Here is an 18,394-nt window from a genome sequence, read left to right as displayed (position 1 = left end):
TGGCATTTAAAACGAGCATTTCAATCCCAACAGATGCCAGCAAGGGGGCATGGCTGATTCAGGCCAGGGTCCACATAGGACACAGTGCTCTAGGACTGACAGAGTCAGCCCCAGAGAGCATTACATGCCTACTGTATGCGTCCTTTTTCGGGTACCAAAAATATAAAACGAAGAAAATATGGCCCTCGTGTAATGCCAGATAGGAGGCTCACAAGAACAAGGTGGGAAACAAAAGAAACGAAAACACGTGTTGAGGTACAAAAAAGAAGTAGCCAGCAATGCCTTGTAAAAATCAACCCTACTACTGAACAGCACAGGGAACTCTATTCAGTACTCTGTAATGGACCTATATGGGAACAGAATCTCAGAAAGAGTGGAAAAAAATCAACCTTAAAAAAGGAGGCAACAGAGAGACTTTAGACCTGACCTAAATAAAATGAATAGAGAATAATTGCCGGAGATAATTTTCTCATATCTTCAATATTAAAGACATTTCTACAGGTCAAACACACATTTTATCTCTGTTACTGGTTCAAAGGAAAAAACCCTGCATGTTCTAAACACTTGTAAATAATAACATCCAATATGTGAAGAATTTATGCAGTACGTATTATAAACACATGCCAAAGGGAACCGATCCACCTGAAATGATCTTAGGAAAAAAAATAAGGGGCCATAAACACTTCATGAGTCAGTCAGTGAGTAAAAACGATAATTACAAAAGGCCATGATATATGGACCAAAATATTTATGAAGACAAAAAAGTCCAACTCGACTGACCATGGATTTAAGTCCTAACTAACAGGCTAAAAAGAAAAGTGGAACGAAGTAATCATTAGATTCCAGAAGCATTTGTAGGTAAGACAGGAAAAAGGTGGTCCCCCTCCCATCCTAATTCATTTAATGTACAGCAGACCTTAGGAAAACAATATATGAAAAAGATACTATAAAAACTGTTAGCACCTTAGCTGTATAAAAATAAAACATGTCTATAAATATTCACCCTGTCTACTGGATCAGTTAGTAACAATTACCAGTCTGTGGCCTAAATATTCACCCTGTCTACTGGATCATGTTAGTAACAATTACCAGTCTGTGGCCTAAATATTCACCCTGTCTACTGGATCATGTTAGTAACAATTACCAGTCTGTGGCCTGGGCCAAGAACTGGATCCTGGCGGCAGTTCCATCCAGTGGTTCCTACTTTTTTCTTTTGGTTTCCATCACATGTCTTTTCTAGCTTTTTTCCAACCAATCACTGAAACTGTTTGTTTAAAAGAGGTGACTTGCTGCCACATTGAAAGTTATAAAAACAGTCACATATGCCCTGTGGCATGTGCTGGTTGGCTGGTCTAGTAGAAAGTCATCCTCTTACCCAATACCTATGACTTTCCCCCAAATATCATAAATGATCCAAGTACTACCCAGAGCTAAAATCTGTACCTGTGAGCCCAGCAGTAGATACGTTTTATACTTTACGACTGGTGGGTATGATCAGTTCACAGTAACATTACATAGGAAGACTGCAGTTTCATTAACCGTTTTGCATTCACCAAAATGTTTTGTTTGCATAATTACCCCACACAGAAGCACTTTCAGTTAATAAGTTACCTAACTCAGGGTGGAAACTGTACATAAAACGCTGAGGCGTTGCTGAAACTTACCATGTGCCATTGTTAGACTTGACTTAGCATCCAAAGTCTGTGGGGCTGGGGCATTCACTGAAAAAGCATAAAAAGAAAAAGCTCACAGCGTTCTGTAATTATAGCGTCAGCACCTGAACATGATGACAACCAAATATTCGTGGAATTAGTCAAGATATATACAGACGATGAGGGACAAAAGACAAAGATATTACCGACTAACCTAAACCAATTTCTAAATAACAGCCTATTGAAATATAATTCACCCTCTTAAAATATACAACTCAGTGGGTTTTAACATAGTCAAAGAGGCAGACTATTATACATAGGATGGATAAACAACAAGGTCATACTGTATAGCACAGGGAACTAACTATATCCAATACCCTGTGATAATCCATAATGGAAAAGAATATGAAAAAGAATATTTATGTATAACTGAGTAACTTTGCTGTACAGCAGAAATTAAACACAACGTTGTAAGTCAACTATACTTCAATTAAATTAAAAAAATACAGTCACAGCTGTAACCACTATCTAATTCTTGAACATTCTCACCACATGTACACCTCCCAAAAATACCCGTATCTATTAGCCCCATCTCTCCCTCCCCCCAGCCCCTGGCAACCACTGATCTACTTTCTGTCTCTATGGATTTGCTTATTCTGGTCCTTTCATAGAAATGGAATCATACAATTAAATATGTGGTCCTCTGTAATCGGCTTCTTTAACTTAGCATCGTGTTTTCAAGGTTCATCCATGTTGTAGCATGCGTCAGCATCAGCGTGTACTTTTATGGCCAAATAATGTTCCACTGTATGGACAGATAACGTTTTATTTATCTTTTCATTAGTTGATGGACATTTGGGTTGTTTCCACTTTTTAGCTATTATGAATAATGCTGCTATGAATATTCATGTACAATAAACCAATTAAAAAGACTACCCCAATCACTGGGCTGGAAGACACCGTGAGAAGGCATTAATTCAGCCACAGCCTCCAGAGAGGGGTATACCTGATTCAAGTAAGACTGAACACCCTGTACTTCAAACTATCTCAGAAAATTAGATTCCACAGCCTCTCTTCCAATATTTGACAATTCCTATCTGAGGTTCCTCTCTCAACTATTTATTTATTTATCTATTAGTTTACTGACTCTTTCCCTAGCTTATTAGATCTTTAATTCTAATCCTATTCTAAAAGATACTGGCCACAAACTTCAGCTACCCTATAGGCATACAATTTTGTCTTTACAATGGCTAGTGTGAAAGTGTTCGACTCCTAACTATGGGTAAACGGCTAACAATTCTGGAAATATGGCCTTCAAACCCATTTACAACTTGCTAATCTAGATCCAGGTTTGGTAAACTACAGCCTGTGGGACATACCAGCCCCTACCTGTTTTTGTAAATAAAGTTTTTTTTTTTTTGCGGTACGCAGGCCTCTCACTGTTGTGGCCTCTCCCGTTGCGGAGCACAGGCTCCGGATGCACAGGCTCAGCGGCCATGGCTCACGGGCCCAGCAGCTCTGCGGCATGTGGGATCTTCCCAGACCGGGGCACGAACCCGTGTCCCCTGCATCGGCAGGCGGACTCTCAACCACTGCGCCACCAGGGAAGCCCGTAAATAAAGTTTTATTTTATTGTTCCAATATTGTGCTAAGTATAATTAAAGTATAAACAATAATAATTGAGAGTCTTTTAAATTTCCATACTTCTCTGAAATGCTTCTGTTCTCCCCTCAGCTCTACTCCTGGCACTTAAACTACCCTCTCCTCCTGAGCACCTCTCAACCTCTTCAGCTTCCAGAAGCAACATCAAGAGGCCTCAAGAAGCAGCTGAGCAGTTAAAACAATTAGCCCTTTCCGGTCAATTGTGCCAAATTCCCGAACACGCTCATTAATGTCCTTTCATCATCACAAGTCCTGGGCCCATATGAATGGTTGTTCAGTGCCCGGCCTTGGTGCAGGCCCTCTCCCCCGTTATTCAGATTCTGTACACATGCTTTCTTGAATGGAAACAAAAATATTTCAACTATTTATTATTAAGAAAACAATCTGTCCATTTTGAACTGTACAGATTATGTCTTTTTGGATTCTGGCCAAATCCTGACAGCTCCGGAAGACAGCTGTGCTGAGCTGACTTCAAGTGAGCGACTGGTGGGACCATCGTGTCAAACCCTGCAGCACTGGGTCTCAGTGATGCCAAAATGTGGTGGCCACCACACACAGTCATGTGGTCACAGTGTATGACCTTGGGAAATCCAAGAGTACAAACTGCAGCGATGCCGAAGAACTTCTAGTTGTTCCTTTATTAGGCGAATAAGGTTAACAGGTAAGGTAATGAGGTAATAGTAAGGTAACAGGTATGGCTAACCCAAATCACATGGATATTTACAATATTGGGTTGTAGAACTAGGTCAAATCTGGGAACCAAAATAGATCATTACATAATCTCCAAACACACTGATGTTCAAAGACATGTCTCTAAAAATAGTAAGTAGAAGTTATGTATGGGTTTAGCACTTTAAAAATATCTTTAGAACCCTGAGCCTATTATAGAAACTTACTAGGTACAGTTGGGGTAGTCGGCTTAGATTCAAAAGTTTGCCAGGTTAAAGGATTCCCTGAAATAACACGACAAAGTAAATTAATAACAAAAATCACAAGTTATGGGCTATATTTTGCTAGTGCATAGCCTAATATTCCCCCCCAAAAAAGCAATGAAATTTACCAACATACAGCAACTTACCAAAAAAAGATGTTTAACATACATCTTTTAAAGCTAACTTTTTTCTAAAATTATTTTTCAAATGTGTATGCTGTCTAAGTAATTATACAGTTATTCCTCACTACCTGAACTCTTACTATTCCAAGAGAAGTTATAGGGAACCACCACCCTTCCCAAACCTTTATCTCAAAACGCGGGAAACAAGTGTGTAGGTCAATGTCCAGGCATTCCTCATCTTATTGCACTTTATTGTATTTCGAAGATGCTGCATTTTTAACCAATTGAAGGTTTGTGGCAACCCTGCGTTGTCAGGTGATGGTTAGCATTTTTAGCAATACAGTATTTTTTAATTAAGGTATGTGCATTTTTTTAGACATAATGCTATTGTATGCTTAATAGACTACAGTATAGTATAAACATTAACTTTTATTATGCACTGGGAAACCAAAAAAATTTGTGTGACTCACTTTATTGTGATTATTGGCTTAATTGCAGTGGTCTGGAACTGAACCTGCAATATTTCCGAGATATGCCCGTATCTCCCATGGCCCCCAGAAACAGGGAGGAAACCCAGCTCATAACACCCACTATCAATCCCCAGTTGGCATCCCTCAAGTAAACAAAGATGCCTTAATAACCTGAGATGTACAGGAACCAAGACTGGGATCACTCGGAAGAAAACCAGGCAAAAGACAAGCTTTACGCTGTATTGGGAGACCCTGCACTTCTGGCTCCCAGCCCCCCTTCTAGACTAGCTCTTGAATGATACGGAGGTGGATGGCTATCACTGCTACCATCAGTAGGTTGTATATCCCCCACTATACTTGGAACAAACCCTTAACCCCAGCCTACCACAATGCAGAATCGTGCAGCAAGCCACTACAGCACTTTAGGATAATTAAGAGCTTAATATTAATAACGATAGCCAACACTCATGAGTGTTTAACAGGTGCTCTTTATACATGTTCTCCCATGTCATCCTTGTAACAAGGCTATGATGTAATTACTACCGATATTCCAGCTTTAGAGCTGAGGAAACCGGGGCAGAGACTCACAAAGTTACATAGTGCCAGAGATGGGAGTTGAACCCGGTCTGCCCCCAGACTCCGTACTTTTAATCATAAGGCATCTTATTGCACATCCATCCAGAGGTACTTACTAAGCATGTATTATGTGCATGACGATACTCTGATAAAAAGGATACGAGACCATTCTATGACAGTTTAGGTATTTAAAATTCTTCAACTCTCTGGGTTGTGGTTAGCACAGCTTAGCACATCTTAGCACTCATGAACCATCGCGGCCCAACATTCTTCTGAAGTCCAGCACACGGTTAGGGAGGCCCGCCTTGCCTCCAGCGCTGGGATCCTGGTCCACTTACCTCTGGGTTCACTGACACTGTTTAATGGTTTACTGGTAAACTCTTTAATCTGCAAAGAAGAACAGTCTTTCAGTGATCCATGTTTGAACTAGACAGGGACATACTGGATAATGGACAGACACTGTACTCAGTAAATGAACCTTTTCACTAAATCCTCCAAAGACACAGGACATGTGGACTTTAACGACATGGAGGCAAATGTTTTATAAAAGCAACATTTGGATTCAGCTGCTTCTTTTGGTAAGGAATTACAAAAAGAAATTTTAGCTACCTTCACATTTATTCTGAATTCTAACTGAATAAATCTGATTGCTCTACGGTATTTTAAAATACCTTTAAACATTATTTTATTTACTTATACAAACAACCACAGGGAAAAAAATATTCTATCTTCTTTATCTTATCCATCTTACAAGTGCTCTAAAATAAAAACACATGTTCTTAGATAAACTGCACTGTTCACATAAAAACGGTGCCAACATATACTCCAAAATACCTGTTGTCTCTGAGTGATGATCAGCTCCTTCTGCTCCTGGAGCCTCTGCCCTAGCTCTTCTATCCTCTTCTTGTAGAACACATTACTTGCATTTAGATCATCTATCATTGAGGTTCGCAGTTTCTCTATATGTGACAGGAGCTGGAAAAACCAATGAAGAAAGGCATTCATCTGCAAACTGCATGTAAATTTCTTCTTTTGGCAGTTTGTATACACATGCCGTACCTTCTTGCTGGCCTATGTTACCTACACACTGAATAACCCTCTGATCACCGTGTATGAAGGCCCTGGCCCTGGGCTTCATCTCTGTTCCCAGGGAGCTCATGGCCCAAGAAAGCCAACACTGATGATGTGAACAGCGGAGGGAACCTGAGCCGTTACATGAAATCACACAGGGATGAGCAAGGATAAGGATCAAGGCTTCTCCCTCAGAGCAGCTCCAACCCCAAGCAGTACTGTTCTCACACATCCACATGCATCATCCCAGCTGGAAAGTGCACTCCCTGGGCCGGAGAGCCCACCTGAATTATTTTATATGCCCAGCAACTAGCACGGTCTCTGGATCTTAGCAGGTTCTCAATAAATATTTACTGAGAAATGGGAGGTGGAGGGCGTTGGGGGTAGAGGAAAAGAGGAAGGGAGGGAGGGGGAGGGGGAGGGGGAAGGGAGGGAGGGAGGGAACAGAAGGAAGAGAAGCAGAGAACAGATCCAAAGATGCACAGATTCATCTTTTGAGACTTAACCTCAGGGAAGATCAAATACTGGACAAGAATTCAAGAAGAATTTGTTTTCAATAATTTATGGAAACATTCTTAAAACAACTTCAGAAGTTGCTTAAACAGAAGAGAAAATACCCTTGGTAAATGGCACTAAGGACATTCCAAGCCTACGGCCTGGAAACAGAGACAGGGATGTGCAGGTCAAATAAAGGGGGGTAACTGTGTCTGAGAGAAGCACAGAGAGTGCCTGGAGCAGCATTTCCTAACTGGCGAGGTTTTTTTTTAACAGACACTCAACACGTGTAGAGGTTGCGTTAAGCATTTCATCTTGTTGAATCCACACCACAGCCTCATGGATCCAAGCTTTGACCTCGTTGTTCAGATGGGGAAACTCAAGTCTAGAGAGGTAAGTAGCTGACCCAAACGCAGACAACTTGAGCGGGAAGAGCCCAGACTTGAACTTTCCTGTCTTCAAAGTCAACGCTTTCAAACTTAGTCTATGTCATGAAACGCATTAATGAACTGTACTTGCGGGCTTCCCTGGTGGTGCAGTGGTTGAGAATCCACCTGCCAATGCAGGGGACACAGGCTGGACCCCTGGTCCGGGAAGATCCCACATGCCGGACCCCTGGTCCGGGAAGATCCCACATGCCGTGGAGCAACTAAGCCCATGTGTCAAAACTACTGAGCTTGTGCTCTAGAGCCGGCGAGCCACAACTACTGAAGCCCGTGCGCCTAGACCCTGTGCTCCGCTACAAGAGAAGCCACCGCAGTGAGAAGCCCGGGCACCACATTGAAGAGTAGCCCCCATTCAGCGCAACTAGAGAAAGCCCGCGCGCAGTAACCAAGATCCAACACAGCCAAAAATAAATAAACTTAAATAAATGAAAAAAGAAAAGGGCTTCCCTGGTGGCGCAGTGGTTGAGAGTCCGCCTGCTGATGCATGGGACACAGGTTTGTGCCCCGGTCCGGGAGGATCCCACATGCCGCGGAGCGGCTGGGCCCGTGAGCCATGGCTGCTGAGCCTGCACGTCCGGAGCCTGTGCTCCGCAACGGGAGAGGCCACAGCAGTGAGAGGCCCACGTACCGCAAATAAAAAAAAAAAAAGAGAGAAAGAAAGAAATCACCAAATCAAAAAGTAACAAAAATGTACCTATCAGAATGGCCAAAATCCAGAGCTTGCCAATATCAAATGCTGGCAAGGATGCGGAGCAGCAAGAACTCTCATCCATTGCTGGTGGGGATGCAGAGCGCTACAGCCACGTGGAAGGCAGTCTGGCAGTTTCTTACAAAACTAAACATACTTCTACCAAACGATCCAGCAACTGTACTCCTTGGCATTTACGCAAAGGAGCCAAAAACCTATGTCCACACGAAAACTGTACACGGATGTCTATAGCAGCTTTATTCATAACTGCCAAAACCTGGAAGCAACCAAGGTGTCCTTCAGTAGGTGAAGAGATACATAAGCTGTGGTCCATACAAACAATGGAATGTTAGTCAACATTATAAAGAAATGAGCTACCGAACCATGAAAAGACTTGGAGGAACCTTAAAGGCATACTGTTGAGTGAAAGAAGCCAATCTGAGAAGGCTACATACTGTATGATTCCAACTATATGACATTCTGAAAAAGGCAAAATTATGGAGACAGTAAAAAGAATCAGGGGTTGAGGGGAGGGAGGGAGGGATGAACAGGCAGAGCACAGAGGATTTTTAGGTCAGTGTCCTGTATGAGACCATAATGATGGCTGCACGTCACTATACATTTGTCAAAATCCATAGAATGTACAACTCAAGAGGGAACCCTAATGTAAACTGTGGACTTTGGGGGATAATGACATGTCAGTGTAGGTTCATCAATTGTAACCAGTGTACCACTCCGGTGCAGAGTGTTGATAATGGCGAAGGCTGTGCATACAGGGTGGGCAGGGGGTATCTGGGAACGCTGTGTATTTTCTCCTCAACGTTGCTGTGAACGTAAAATTACTCTAAAAATAATCCACTTACATTGAACAGAAAAACAATAAAATAACAACAAAAAGTTAATGCTCTCAATCCATACACTGCAGGGTCTTCCCTCTGAAGCGCTCTGTGCTCACATAAGGCCGGACAAACAATAGGTTGAACCAAGTTAAAAGGGTTTCCTGAGTAAGGACTAAAAAGAACCCTACATATCCCAGTGGATGCTAAGAATCTCCCCCCAGGAGGACACTGTCAGGAACCTTCCCCACATTTTTACAGACTGCTGGAAGAGTACCCCCAAAAGCAGTTTGGGAAATCTGGAGTTGGAAAACAGAAGGAAAAGCCAATAAAAACGTACAGGGCTCTGGGCGGAGGCTGAGAATCAGCAATATGGGGACTCACTGCAGGGCCCAAGCAGAAAGGGTACGTAAGAAAAACTAAGGGATGGCATCATTTTGATACTGGAATTGAGAATTGACCAGAAAATGTGATAGTCTAAGAAAGAGATAGCCAGAAACTATTTCAAAAGGCCTGTGGCCCTGGAGCTCATTTCTTGTGACCTTCTACCATTTCAAGTTTTCCACTTTTTCTCTACCAGCCACATTACTCCATCCTCCTCTCCTTCCACTGCGTGACCATTCTACAACCTCCCAAGCTCTAAGAGTCTTCTGTTGGGTGGAAAAGGGCATGCCATCATTTATCTGTGGTTCCCTTTGAACTCCTACCAATGTTATTTAAAAACAAAACCAAAAAAAGACTGCCAAGAATCTAGGTAAAGCAATAAAAAGTTGGCAAACGCAACTTCCCTTAAACAGAGAAATACAATATGTGCATTGTAGGAACAGGAGGCACCAATCATGTGGAATAATTAATAGTTTGGTCTCAGGCACAGATTACTAAACCTTATTGAACCTGCCTCTCTGTTAGGGTTTAAGAGAAATGAAGGAAGAAGCACGCAGCTTCTGAACAAGCAAAACCAACAGACAAGGGAGCAGCGTAGCCTGGCGGTGGCACAAAACCTCCACGCTCCCAGCACGTGGGGTGAGGGGCCTCACTCACAAGCAGGTCAGGCCTCTCCTTCCTCCAAACCACTGGCAGTCGGTCTTCCTCTCTATGACCACCCACAGTGGCCAAGTGTAAACCTCTACAACTTATACTGTACACTGTATTCCAGCCAGAAGGCGACTTACGTTCCCACAAGAGGCTTAAAGGAACGAGGACTAAAATCACCCCCAATTAAGAAGGAGGCCTGAATTCTGTCCCTAAACCCCAATGCTCTAAGAACACCCTGAAGAATAAAAATAGAACTTCAAACTGTAAGAGCCGTGGCTCAAACCATGGATCCAAAGCACAATTGTCGGGGGTTTGCTGGTGTTCTTACTGTTGTTTCCAAACTCTGCATGTTCCAGACTTACCTACTGAAGCAGGCCTTCAGCGGGGAGAGCTGGACACCTGTATTTTGGAAGAGCCTCGGGTCATTCTGAAGGATGTCCCTGGTTAGGAACTACTGCCTTACAGCATCTCGAAGGAAAGATTCAACATTCTTAGAGAAAAGCAACTCCTCTAAGTTGTCACTGGCCGTTCCCCTCCTCACCTGGCTAAGTGCCTAAAGCATGAAAGGTGAGTAAGGCAGCAAGGCAGAGGTTAAGAGGACCTGCTTCAAATATCACGTCACACCGATACAGACCTCTTCCCACCCTGTTCTTCTGAACTGTACCATCAGCATCTCCCCATCCACACACAAAAAGGCTGTGTGATCCCCTTGTTGGCCACCTATCGACCTTCTGCATTCCTTCAGCAAATGTTTAACAAGCACCAACCGCATTTTAGACACGTTATCGGATGCTGAGAATACAACAGAGGAGTAAACAGAGCCCCTCCCTCACAGGGCTAGTGATCTGGTTGAAGACACAGACAATAAACAAGTAAACAAAGTATTTAAAACAGTGCTGAGAGCCACACTTGTGAAGCGCTGAGGATAATAACGGGAGGGGACCACCTCCCTGGATGGAGTGGTCTTGGGGTGACTTCAGGTCTCTTGAAGGAGGAGAATGAAGGCAAGAGAGATGCTCTCCTACTGGCCTTGAAGACGTCACAGCCAGCCTGTGAACGGCGGAGCCGGGGGTCTCCCTCCCATGGCTAACCGTAAGGAACTGCACATCGCCAATCATCTGAACGGGCTTGGGAGGGGCCCCGGAGCCCCAGATGAGACCACAGCGCAGCTGACACCTTGAATGCAGCTTGTGAGACCCCGAGCAGACAACCCAGCCAAGCCGTGCCTGGACTCCTATCCCATGGAAACTGGGAGATAATAAATCTGTGGTAATTTGCTACACAACAGAGAAAACCAAATCAGAGGGGAAGGAGACAGCCACATAAAGAACAAGTGGAAACAGTACGGAGGGTCCTTAAAAACTAAAAATAGAATTACCGTATGATGCAGCAATCCCACTAATGGGCATATACCCTGAGAAAACCATAATTCAAAAAGACACATGCACCCCAATGTTCATTGCAGCACTATTTACAATAGCCAGGTCATGGAAGCAACCTAAATGCCCATCAACAGATGAATGGATAAAGAAGATGTGGTACATACATACAATGGAATATTACTCAGCCATAAAAAGGAACGAAATTGGGTCATTTGTAGAGATGTGGATGGACCTAGAGACTGTCATACAGAGTGAAGTAAGTCAGAAAGAGAAAAACAAATATCATATATTAACGCATATATGTGGAACCTAGAAAAAATGGTACAGATGAACCGGTTTGCAGGGCAGAAATTGAGACACAGATGTAAAGAATAAACGTATGGATACCAAGGGGGGAAAGAGGCAGGGGTGGTGGTGGTGTGATGAATTGGGTGATTGGGATTGACATGTATACACTGATGTGTATAAAACTGATGACTAATAAGAATCTGCTGTATAAAAAAAAATTAAATTAAATTAAAAAAATTTTTTTTTTTAAAAAAGTGGAAGGACCTCCCAGCAGCGAAAACAAATGTAAAAGGAGAAAAAGGCCACACGTTCTACAAATTACCAGAAGGCCACCGTAGCTAAAGAGAGTCGGTTCAGAGAGAGGTTCAGGATGAGGCCACGGTGGTGGCCGACAGCCAGATTATTTCGGCTGCTCTGCAGAGAGCAGATTACACGAGCAAAAGGCTGGAATTGGGAAGCCAGTTACTGGGCCCTCTCGGAAATGGTGGGAGCTCAGCGGAGGGTGGAAGCAACAGAAATGTCCAGAAGAACATGTATATGAGATACTCGGCAGGACCTGCTGATAGCCTGGAACTGGGGGCTGAGGGAGTGCATCTGAGTGGACTAGGGTACCATCAGCCAAAAGCAAGACACCTCTGGGGACAAATCCAAGAGCTTCACTTTGGACACGTTACATGTAAGAAGCAGTGGAGATGTCAAGTACAGAGCTGGCTACTTCGTCTGGAGCTCAGAAGGGTGGCTTAGACTGGAGAAAGAAACATGGGCGTTATATCTACACACAGCCCAGACACTACTCCCCTTTAACAAGCTCTCTGTCCAATTCCTGGAGCACCAGAACTATGAGAAATACATTTCTGTTGCTTATAAGCCACCCAGTCTACGTTGTTTGCCCAAAAGGGGATACAAAGGGCTACAAAACACATACAATTTAAAGTGAAAAAATCAACAGATGTTTTCCTGTCTTAAAATCCCAAATAAATCTACTTTACATTTTTTACACTACTGTAAAAGCATTTTTTTTTTTTTTGTGGTACGCGGGCCTCTCACTGTTGTAGCCTCTCCCGCTGCGGAGCACAGGCTCTGGGCGCGCAGGCTCAGCGGCCATGGCTCACGGGCCCAGCCGCTCCGCAGCATGTGGGATCTTCCCGGACCGGGGCACGAACCCGCGTCCCCTGCATCGGCAGGCGGACTCTCAACCACTGCGCCATCAGGGAAGCCCTGTAAAAAGTATTTTAACACTTAAATTTCTGATGTACTCAGCGGAAAAGGAATAGGTGTTACAATTCATTTTTGTTTTCATTAAAATGACTTTAATGTGAACAATCCTTCTTTTTATAGGCAGACCTCAGAGATACTGTGTGTTCAGTTCCAGATCACAGCAGTAAAGCGAATCACGTGAATTTTTTGGTTTCCTAGTGCATACAAAAGTTATGTTTACACTACACTGTGGTCTATTAAGTGTGCAATAGCGTTATGTCTTAAAATAAACAATGTATATGTCTTAATTTAAAATACTTTATTGCAGGCTTCCTTGGTGGCTCAGTAGTTAAGAATCCACCTGCCAATGCAGGGGACACGGGTTTGAGACCTGGTCCGGGAAGATCCCACATGTCACGGAGCAACTAAGCCCACGCACCACAACTACTGAGCCTACACTCTAGAGCCCGCGAGCCACAACTACTGAGCCTGTGTGCCACAACTACTGAAGCCCATGTGCCTAGAGCTGGTGCTCAACAAGAGAAGCCACCGCAATGAGAAGCCTGCACACCGCAACCAAGAGTAGCCCCTGCTTGCCGCAACTAGAGAAAAGCCCACGTGCAGCAACAAAGACCCAACACAGCCAAAGAGAAAATAAATAAAAATTAAAAACAAAAAACTTTATTGCTAAAAAATGCATCATCTGACAATGCAGGGTTGCCACAAACCTTCAATTTGTAAAAAACGCAATTATCTGCAAAGTGCAATAAAATAAGGTATGCCTGTATTCAACACTTATTTAGACTGCCACTCTGTAATGTTTAAAAATTAGAAACATGTATTCAACAATGGAGAAATGATTAAATAACTGATGATACAGCCATAAGATCATCATGGAGCCATTAAAAAATCATGATTTTGAATAATATTTTAAAACACAGGAAACTGTTTATGATATATTAAATGAAAAATGTATAAAGTTATAGATATAAAGCAAAATTCAAAATCTGTGAGACATATTATATGCATGGGTTTCTATACTTATAGAAACGCAACATTTACAGCATAGGAAAAAGATTGAAAGAAATTATAACAAAGCAGTAACACTGGTTATCTATGGTATTGGAATGATGAGTAATTTTAATTTTTGTTATATATTTCTCCACAAATGTCTTAAGTGGATAAACATTACCTTTATTATAGAGAAAAGCAAATATTCTTTTCAGAAAGACCCACTTTTTATAGGTCGTTGGTTTCTTAATCTTACCCGGCTCTTCTCTTTCTTGTGTTCTTGATGAAGAGCCTGAACTCGAGCTGTCCACTTGCTTTCCTACAAAATTAGTAAAACAAGAGTAATTTAGTGTAACTGTAACAATGACATCTACTCCAAACGGAAGCTTCCTTTTTAGTGAGTACCTATGAAACCCAACCATCTATTTGGTAAAATTTTAGCAGGCATTTAAAAAAGTAAATAAATACAGTCAAAAATGTTTAAACACACTTGCACTTGGTTTTAATCTTATACTCTGAGGCAAGGTTCAGCAACCATTTTCTGTTAAGGGGTTAATAGAAAATATATTAGACTCTGGGGGCCAGATGACTCAGTCACTACTACTAGGTAGGAGAACAGCCATAAGTAATATGTAAATGAAGTCATAGACGGTACATAATAGTATGGCTGTGTTCCAATAAAACTTAATTTAAAAAAACAGGTGCTAGTTTGTTAACCTCAGAAGCTAAAAGGAAACATCAAGGTTTCTGGGTCCATAGGTTCTGAACTGATAGAGCTCACAGGAAGGAGACAAAAGAAATTTAGGTGGGACCTGAGGATTTCATAACTGGGTCCTTCAACTACTGAGACAGCAGCCTGCTGGGAGCAAATGCCAACAGTTCAGTTCAGGACCCAATTCCTGGTCCCCTACCGCATACCAGGCACCTCGCTGGGCAGCCGCTGGCAGGCTGGGAGAGAACTAAGAGACAGGCCCTGCTTGCCCTGCCCGGAAGAACAGTGGACATACAATGGAGGGTTCCCACATAATGTGCACGTGATCAGGTCCAGCTTGGAGGACTGTGGCAGTGCAATAACCCAGAACTCCTGGAGGACTCTCCAGAAGAGATGCCATCCCAGCTGAATAAGTGTCAGGGCCTGAAAACTGGAAGGTGCATAACAAAGAAAGCTGAAAAAGCAAAATCAGATTGCCTCGTCCTGGGAACCAGGAGCTCTTTGGGGCTACTGGGGCGTCAAGGTAAAGGCAAGAATGGTGGGAGATGGCAGGACCAGATGCCCAGGGACTCTGAATGCTGGCTAAGGGTCCTAGACTTTGTTCTGTGAAAGATGGGGAGCCATTGAAGGATTTTAGACAGGATGGTGACATGATCACCCTGGCTATAACACGAAAGGTAGATTGAGGGGAGAGAGGCAAGACAAGAAGCAGTGGCAGTAGTCCATGTTCAAAAACACATTTACCTTTTAAAATGACATAATATTGCTTTCTGAAAAAATCCTCAATCCATAAGCTTTAATCTCTATGTTTCCTGGCTAAAAAAAAAAAAAAAGTTCCCCTAAATCAGCGTGATCAAAATAGCCAGGACAAAGGCTGTCCTGATTACTGAGGTTCACTTCCAAATGATTGTAATTTATTTGATAAATGTAAAAGACCATCAGTTTGCCAAGGCGGCCATGTATTTAAGCTCTAAAACGTCAGGGCTTCAATATGCCTTTCTATGCCTTTTGAAAGGGGGTCTACATCTGAAATATGAAAAATAACTACTAAGGTAATATGAACCAATTCAAATAGATATTAGTCAAGGAAAAACTAAACAACTTTGCCAACTGTTCTGTATCCACATCTATTAGTCAATCAGTAAGTATCGAATGAACACCTATTCTGAATTACACATGTGTTAGGAGATAAGGAGAAAAGAATCAGTCACCTTCATCGTCACTGAAAGAGGCACTTTTTTGTAGATGGTGCTTACTGTAAATTACCTCACCAAGAAAGATCAGGTCTCTGCTGAAGTAGTCACCCACTTTTACATACCTGACTATCAAGAAGTTGCATCACATTTTGGAAATCCTGGGGATGCTGAGGACGTTCTTCTTTAAGCTCATGTGCATCTTTTAATGTGCCTATGTTACACTTGATCTGCATATTGGACTTCTGGATTTCTGACAATTGCTACAAAATAAAATTCAGAATCACTGGTACAGATACGACTGACACAGAGAACAAAATTGGGGAGCACCTGACTATCCTCCTGGACGTTCACCGGGCCTCTCCTGCTTCTCATTCCCAGTGGTTTTCCCGTTTCATTACCTCCAACAAAAGAACGTGCACTGGGAGAGAAAGGGAAAGGAAAACCTAAACTTTCTAATCTCAGATAATCGATCTTTAAAACTTTAATGGGCAGGCAACAGTGCCAGAAACAGAGGAACTGGGTGCAGCTGATTCTCAGGATGTGAGGAGGCCAGCATCTTCCAGGGACCACTAGGGACATAAGGTTTTAATGTTACCCTTTGCTTATAGGTTATTCCCAAAGTTACTGGCAGTAAATACCCTCAGAAGGTAATATGTTAACTTCAAAAACAAAAGGATGGGGGAGCATTGTCCCCTACCGCTTAAGTCTGGGCTGCACAAGGTGACTTCCTTCCAAAGAGCACAGTATGGAAGGGGGGGCAGTGGGGTGGGGAGAAACCTGACAAATACTACCTCAGCCAGGTGATCAAGGTCAACACCAACAGTCATAAACCATGTAGATGGTATGTACCCTTGAAATGACGTGATGAAAATTGTACTTTATCTCTGAGGACTTCTTCCCCAAAACCCATAAACCCTGTCGAACCATGAGAAGAATATCAGGTAAATTCCAACAGAGGGGCATCCTACAATATACCTGAAAAGTACACCTTAAAACTGTCAAGGTCATCAAAAACAAGCCTGAGCCTAGAGAAACAACTAAATGTACTTAGGTATCCTGGATAGGACCCTAGGGCAGAAAAAGGATGTTAGGTAAAAGCAAAAGAAATCTGAATGAAGTATGGACTTTAGTTAGTACTAATGTACCAGTATTAGCTCATTAATTGTAACAAATGTATGATACCAATTTAAGACGTTAGTAATGTGGAAAACTGTGTACAGGGTTAGGAGAGGGGTATTTATATGGAACTTTCTGTACTATTTGCTCAGTAAACCTAAAACTATTCCAAAAAATAGTCTATTATTAATAATAATTTTTAAAACGCTCTATAGCCAAAGTGGGCAAACAACCCAAATGTCCATCGAATAATGGATCAATAAAATATGGTGTATCGATACAATGAAATATCATTCGGCAATTAAAAAAATATATTGATACATACTACAGTGTGGATGAATCTTGAAAACATTATACTAAGTGAAAAGAAGCCACTCACAAAAGATCACATTTTATATGATTTAATTTATATGAACTGTCCAGCACAGGCAGATGCATAGAGACAGAAAGTAGACCTGTGGTTGCCAGGGGTGGGAGGGAGTGCCAGTGGGTACAAGGCTTCTCCTTTGGGTGATGAAATGTTCTAAAATGACTGTGATGATGGTTGCATAACTCTGTGAACATAGTAAAAACCACTGAACTGTACAGTTTAAGTGGGTGAATTGTATGATATGTAAACATCTCAAAAAAGCCGTTTGAAGAAAATAGATGGGGCTTCTCTAGTGGTACAGTGGTTAAGAATCTGCCTGCCAATGCAGGGGACATGGGTTCGAGCCCTGGTCCGGGAAGATCCCACATGCCGCAGAGCAACTAAGCCTGTGCGCCACGACTACTGAGCCTGCGCTCTAGAGCCTGTGAGCCACAACTACTGAAGCCCGCGCGCCTAGAGCCCGTGCTCTGCAACACGAGAAGCCACCGCAATGAGAAGCCCGAGCACCACAACGAAGAGTAGCCCCCGCTCGCCGCAACTAGAAATAAATAAATAAATGTATTTATTAAAAAAAAATATATCTATATGAATGGTAAAAAAAGTCCTAGGTAGGGAAAAGTCTAATTCCACAATGATCCTGGGGGCAGGGATAACCATGCAGGGAATCTCAGGCAAAAGAGCCATACTGGCAGCTTTATCACAAGGAAAAAAAAAGTGTGGCCTTGATGGAGAAGACATAAAAAGCCAGTCTTAAATTGGTTACTATCAGAATCCACTACTGCGGGTGATACGGCATCCCACTTTGAGAAGATGCCAAGGGTCTGAGTTCGGGAGAAGCCCCTGGAGTAGGGGTGGTAGAAGAATTACTCCTGCCCACAGGTTCTGATGCTTAGAACCAAGCGAGGTGATAGGGGACAGTTGAACCCACAGGGAGTTGACTGAAGAAAGCCCTATAGAAAAGACACAATGAGCCACCCTAAGTTAATTTCCCCTCAACTTTTTATTTGCAAATTACAACTTAGGAAAAAGTTGAAAGAAGAGTATAATGAACACCCATTTCCCCTTCACCAGTTGTTAACCTCGTGCCACATTTGCTTTGTAAAGACGTGACAGCGGCTGGCAAACTTTTTCTGTAAA

General features: G+C 42.6%; 1 protein-coding gene across 6 annotated transcripts in view; it reads right to left on the bottom strand.

The window, feature by feature from the left end:
- Positions 1 to 18,394, bottom strand: part of DZIP1 (DAZ interacting zinc finger protein 1) — a 54,482-nt gene that overhangs the window by 20,326 nt on the left and 15,762 nt on the right. For all 6 annotated transcript variants that reach the window (XM_067713374.1, XM_067713370.1, XM_067713369.1 and 3 more), the window contains 6 exons: positions 15,894 to 16,031; positions 14,120 to 14,182; positions 6,249 to 6,389; positions 5,753 to 5,801; positions 4,211 to 4,267; positions 1,665 to 1,721 (listed from right to left, as the gene is read on the bottom strand). In XM_067713374.1, coding sequence (XP_067569475.1) covers positions 1,665 to 1,721; positions 4,211 to 4,267; positions 5,753 to 5,801; positions 6,249 to 6,389; positions 14,120 to 14,182; positions 15,894 to 16,031 — 505 coding nt within the window. The remainder of the gene's footprint in view (positions 1 to 1,664; positions 1,722 to 4,210; positions 4,268 to 5,752; positions 5,802 to 6,248; positions 6,390 to 14,119; positions 14,183 to 15,893; positions 16,032 to 18,394) is intronic.

Source organism: Pseudorca crassidens, chromosome 18 (assembly GCF_039906515.1).
Source record: "Pseudorca crassidens isolate mPseCra1 chromosome 18, mPseCra1.hap1, whole genome shotgun sequence".
NCBI lineage: Eukaryota > Metazoa > Chordata > Mammalia > Artiodactyla > Delphinidae > Pseudorca > Pseudorca crassidens.
Note: the sequence above shows the minus strand (reverse complement) of the source record. Positions and strands in the feature narration are given on the sequence as shown.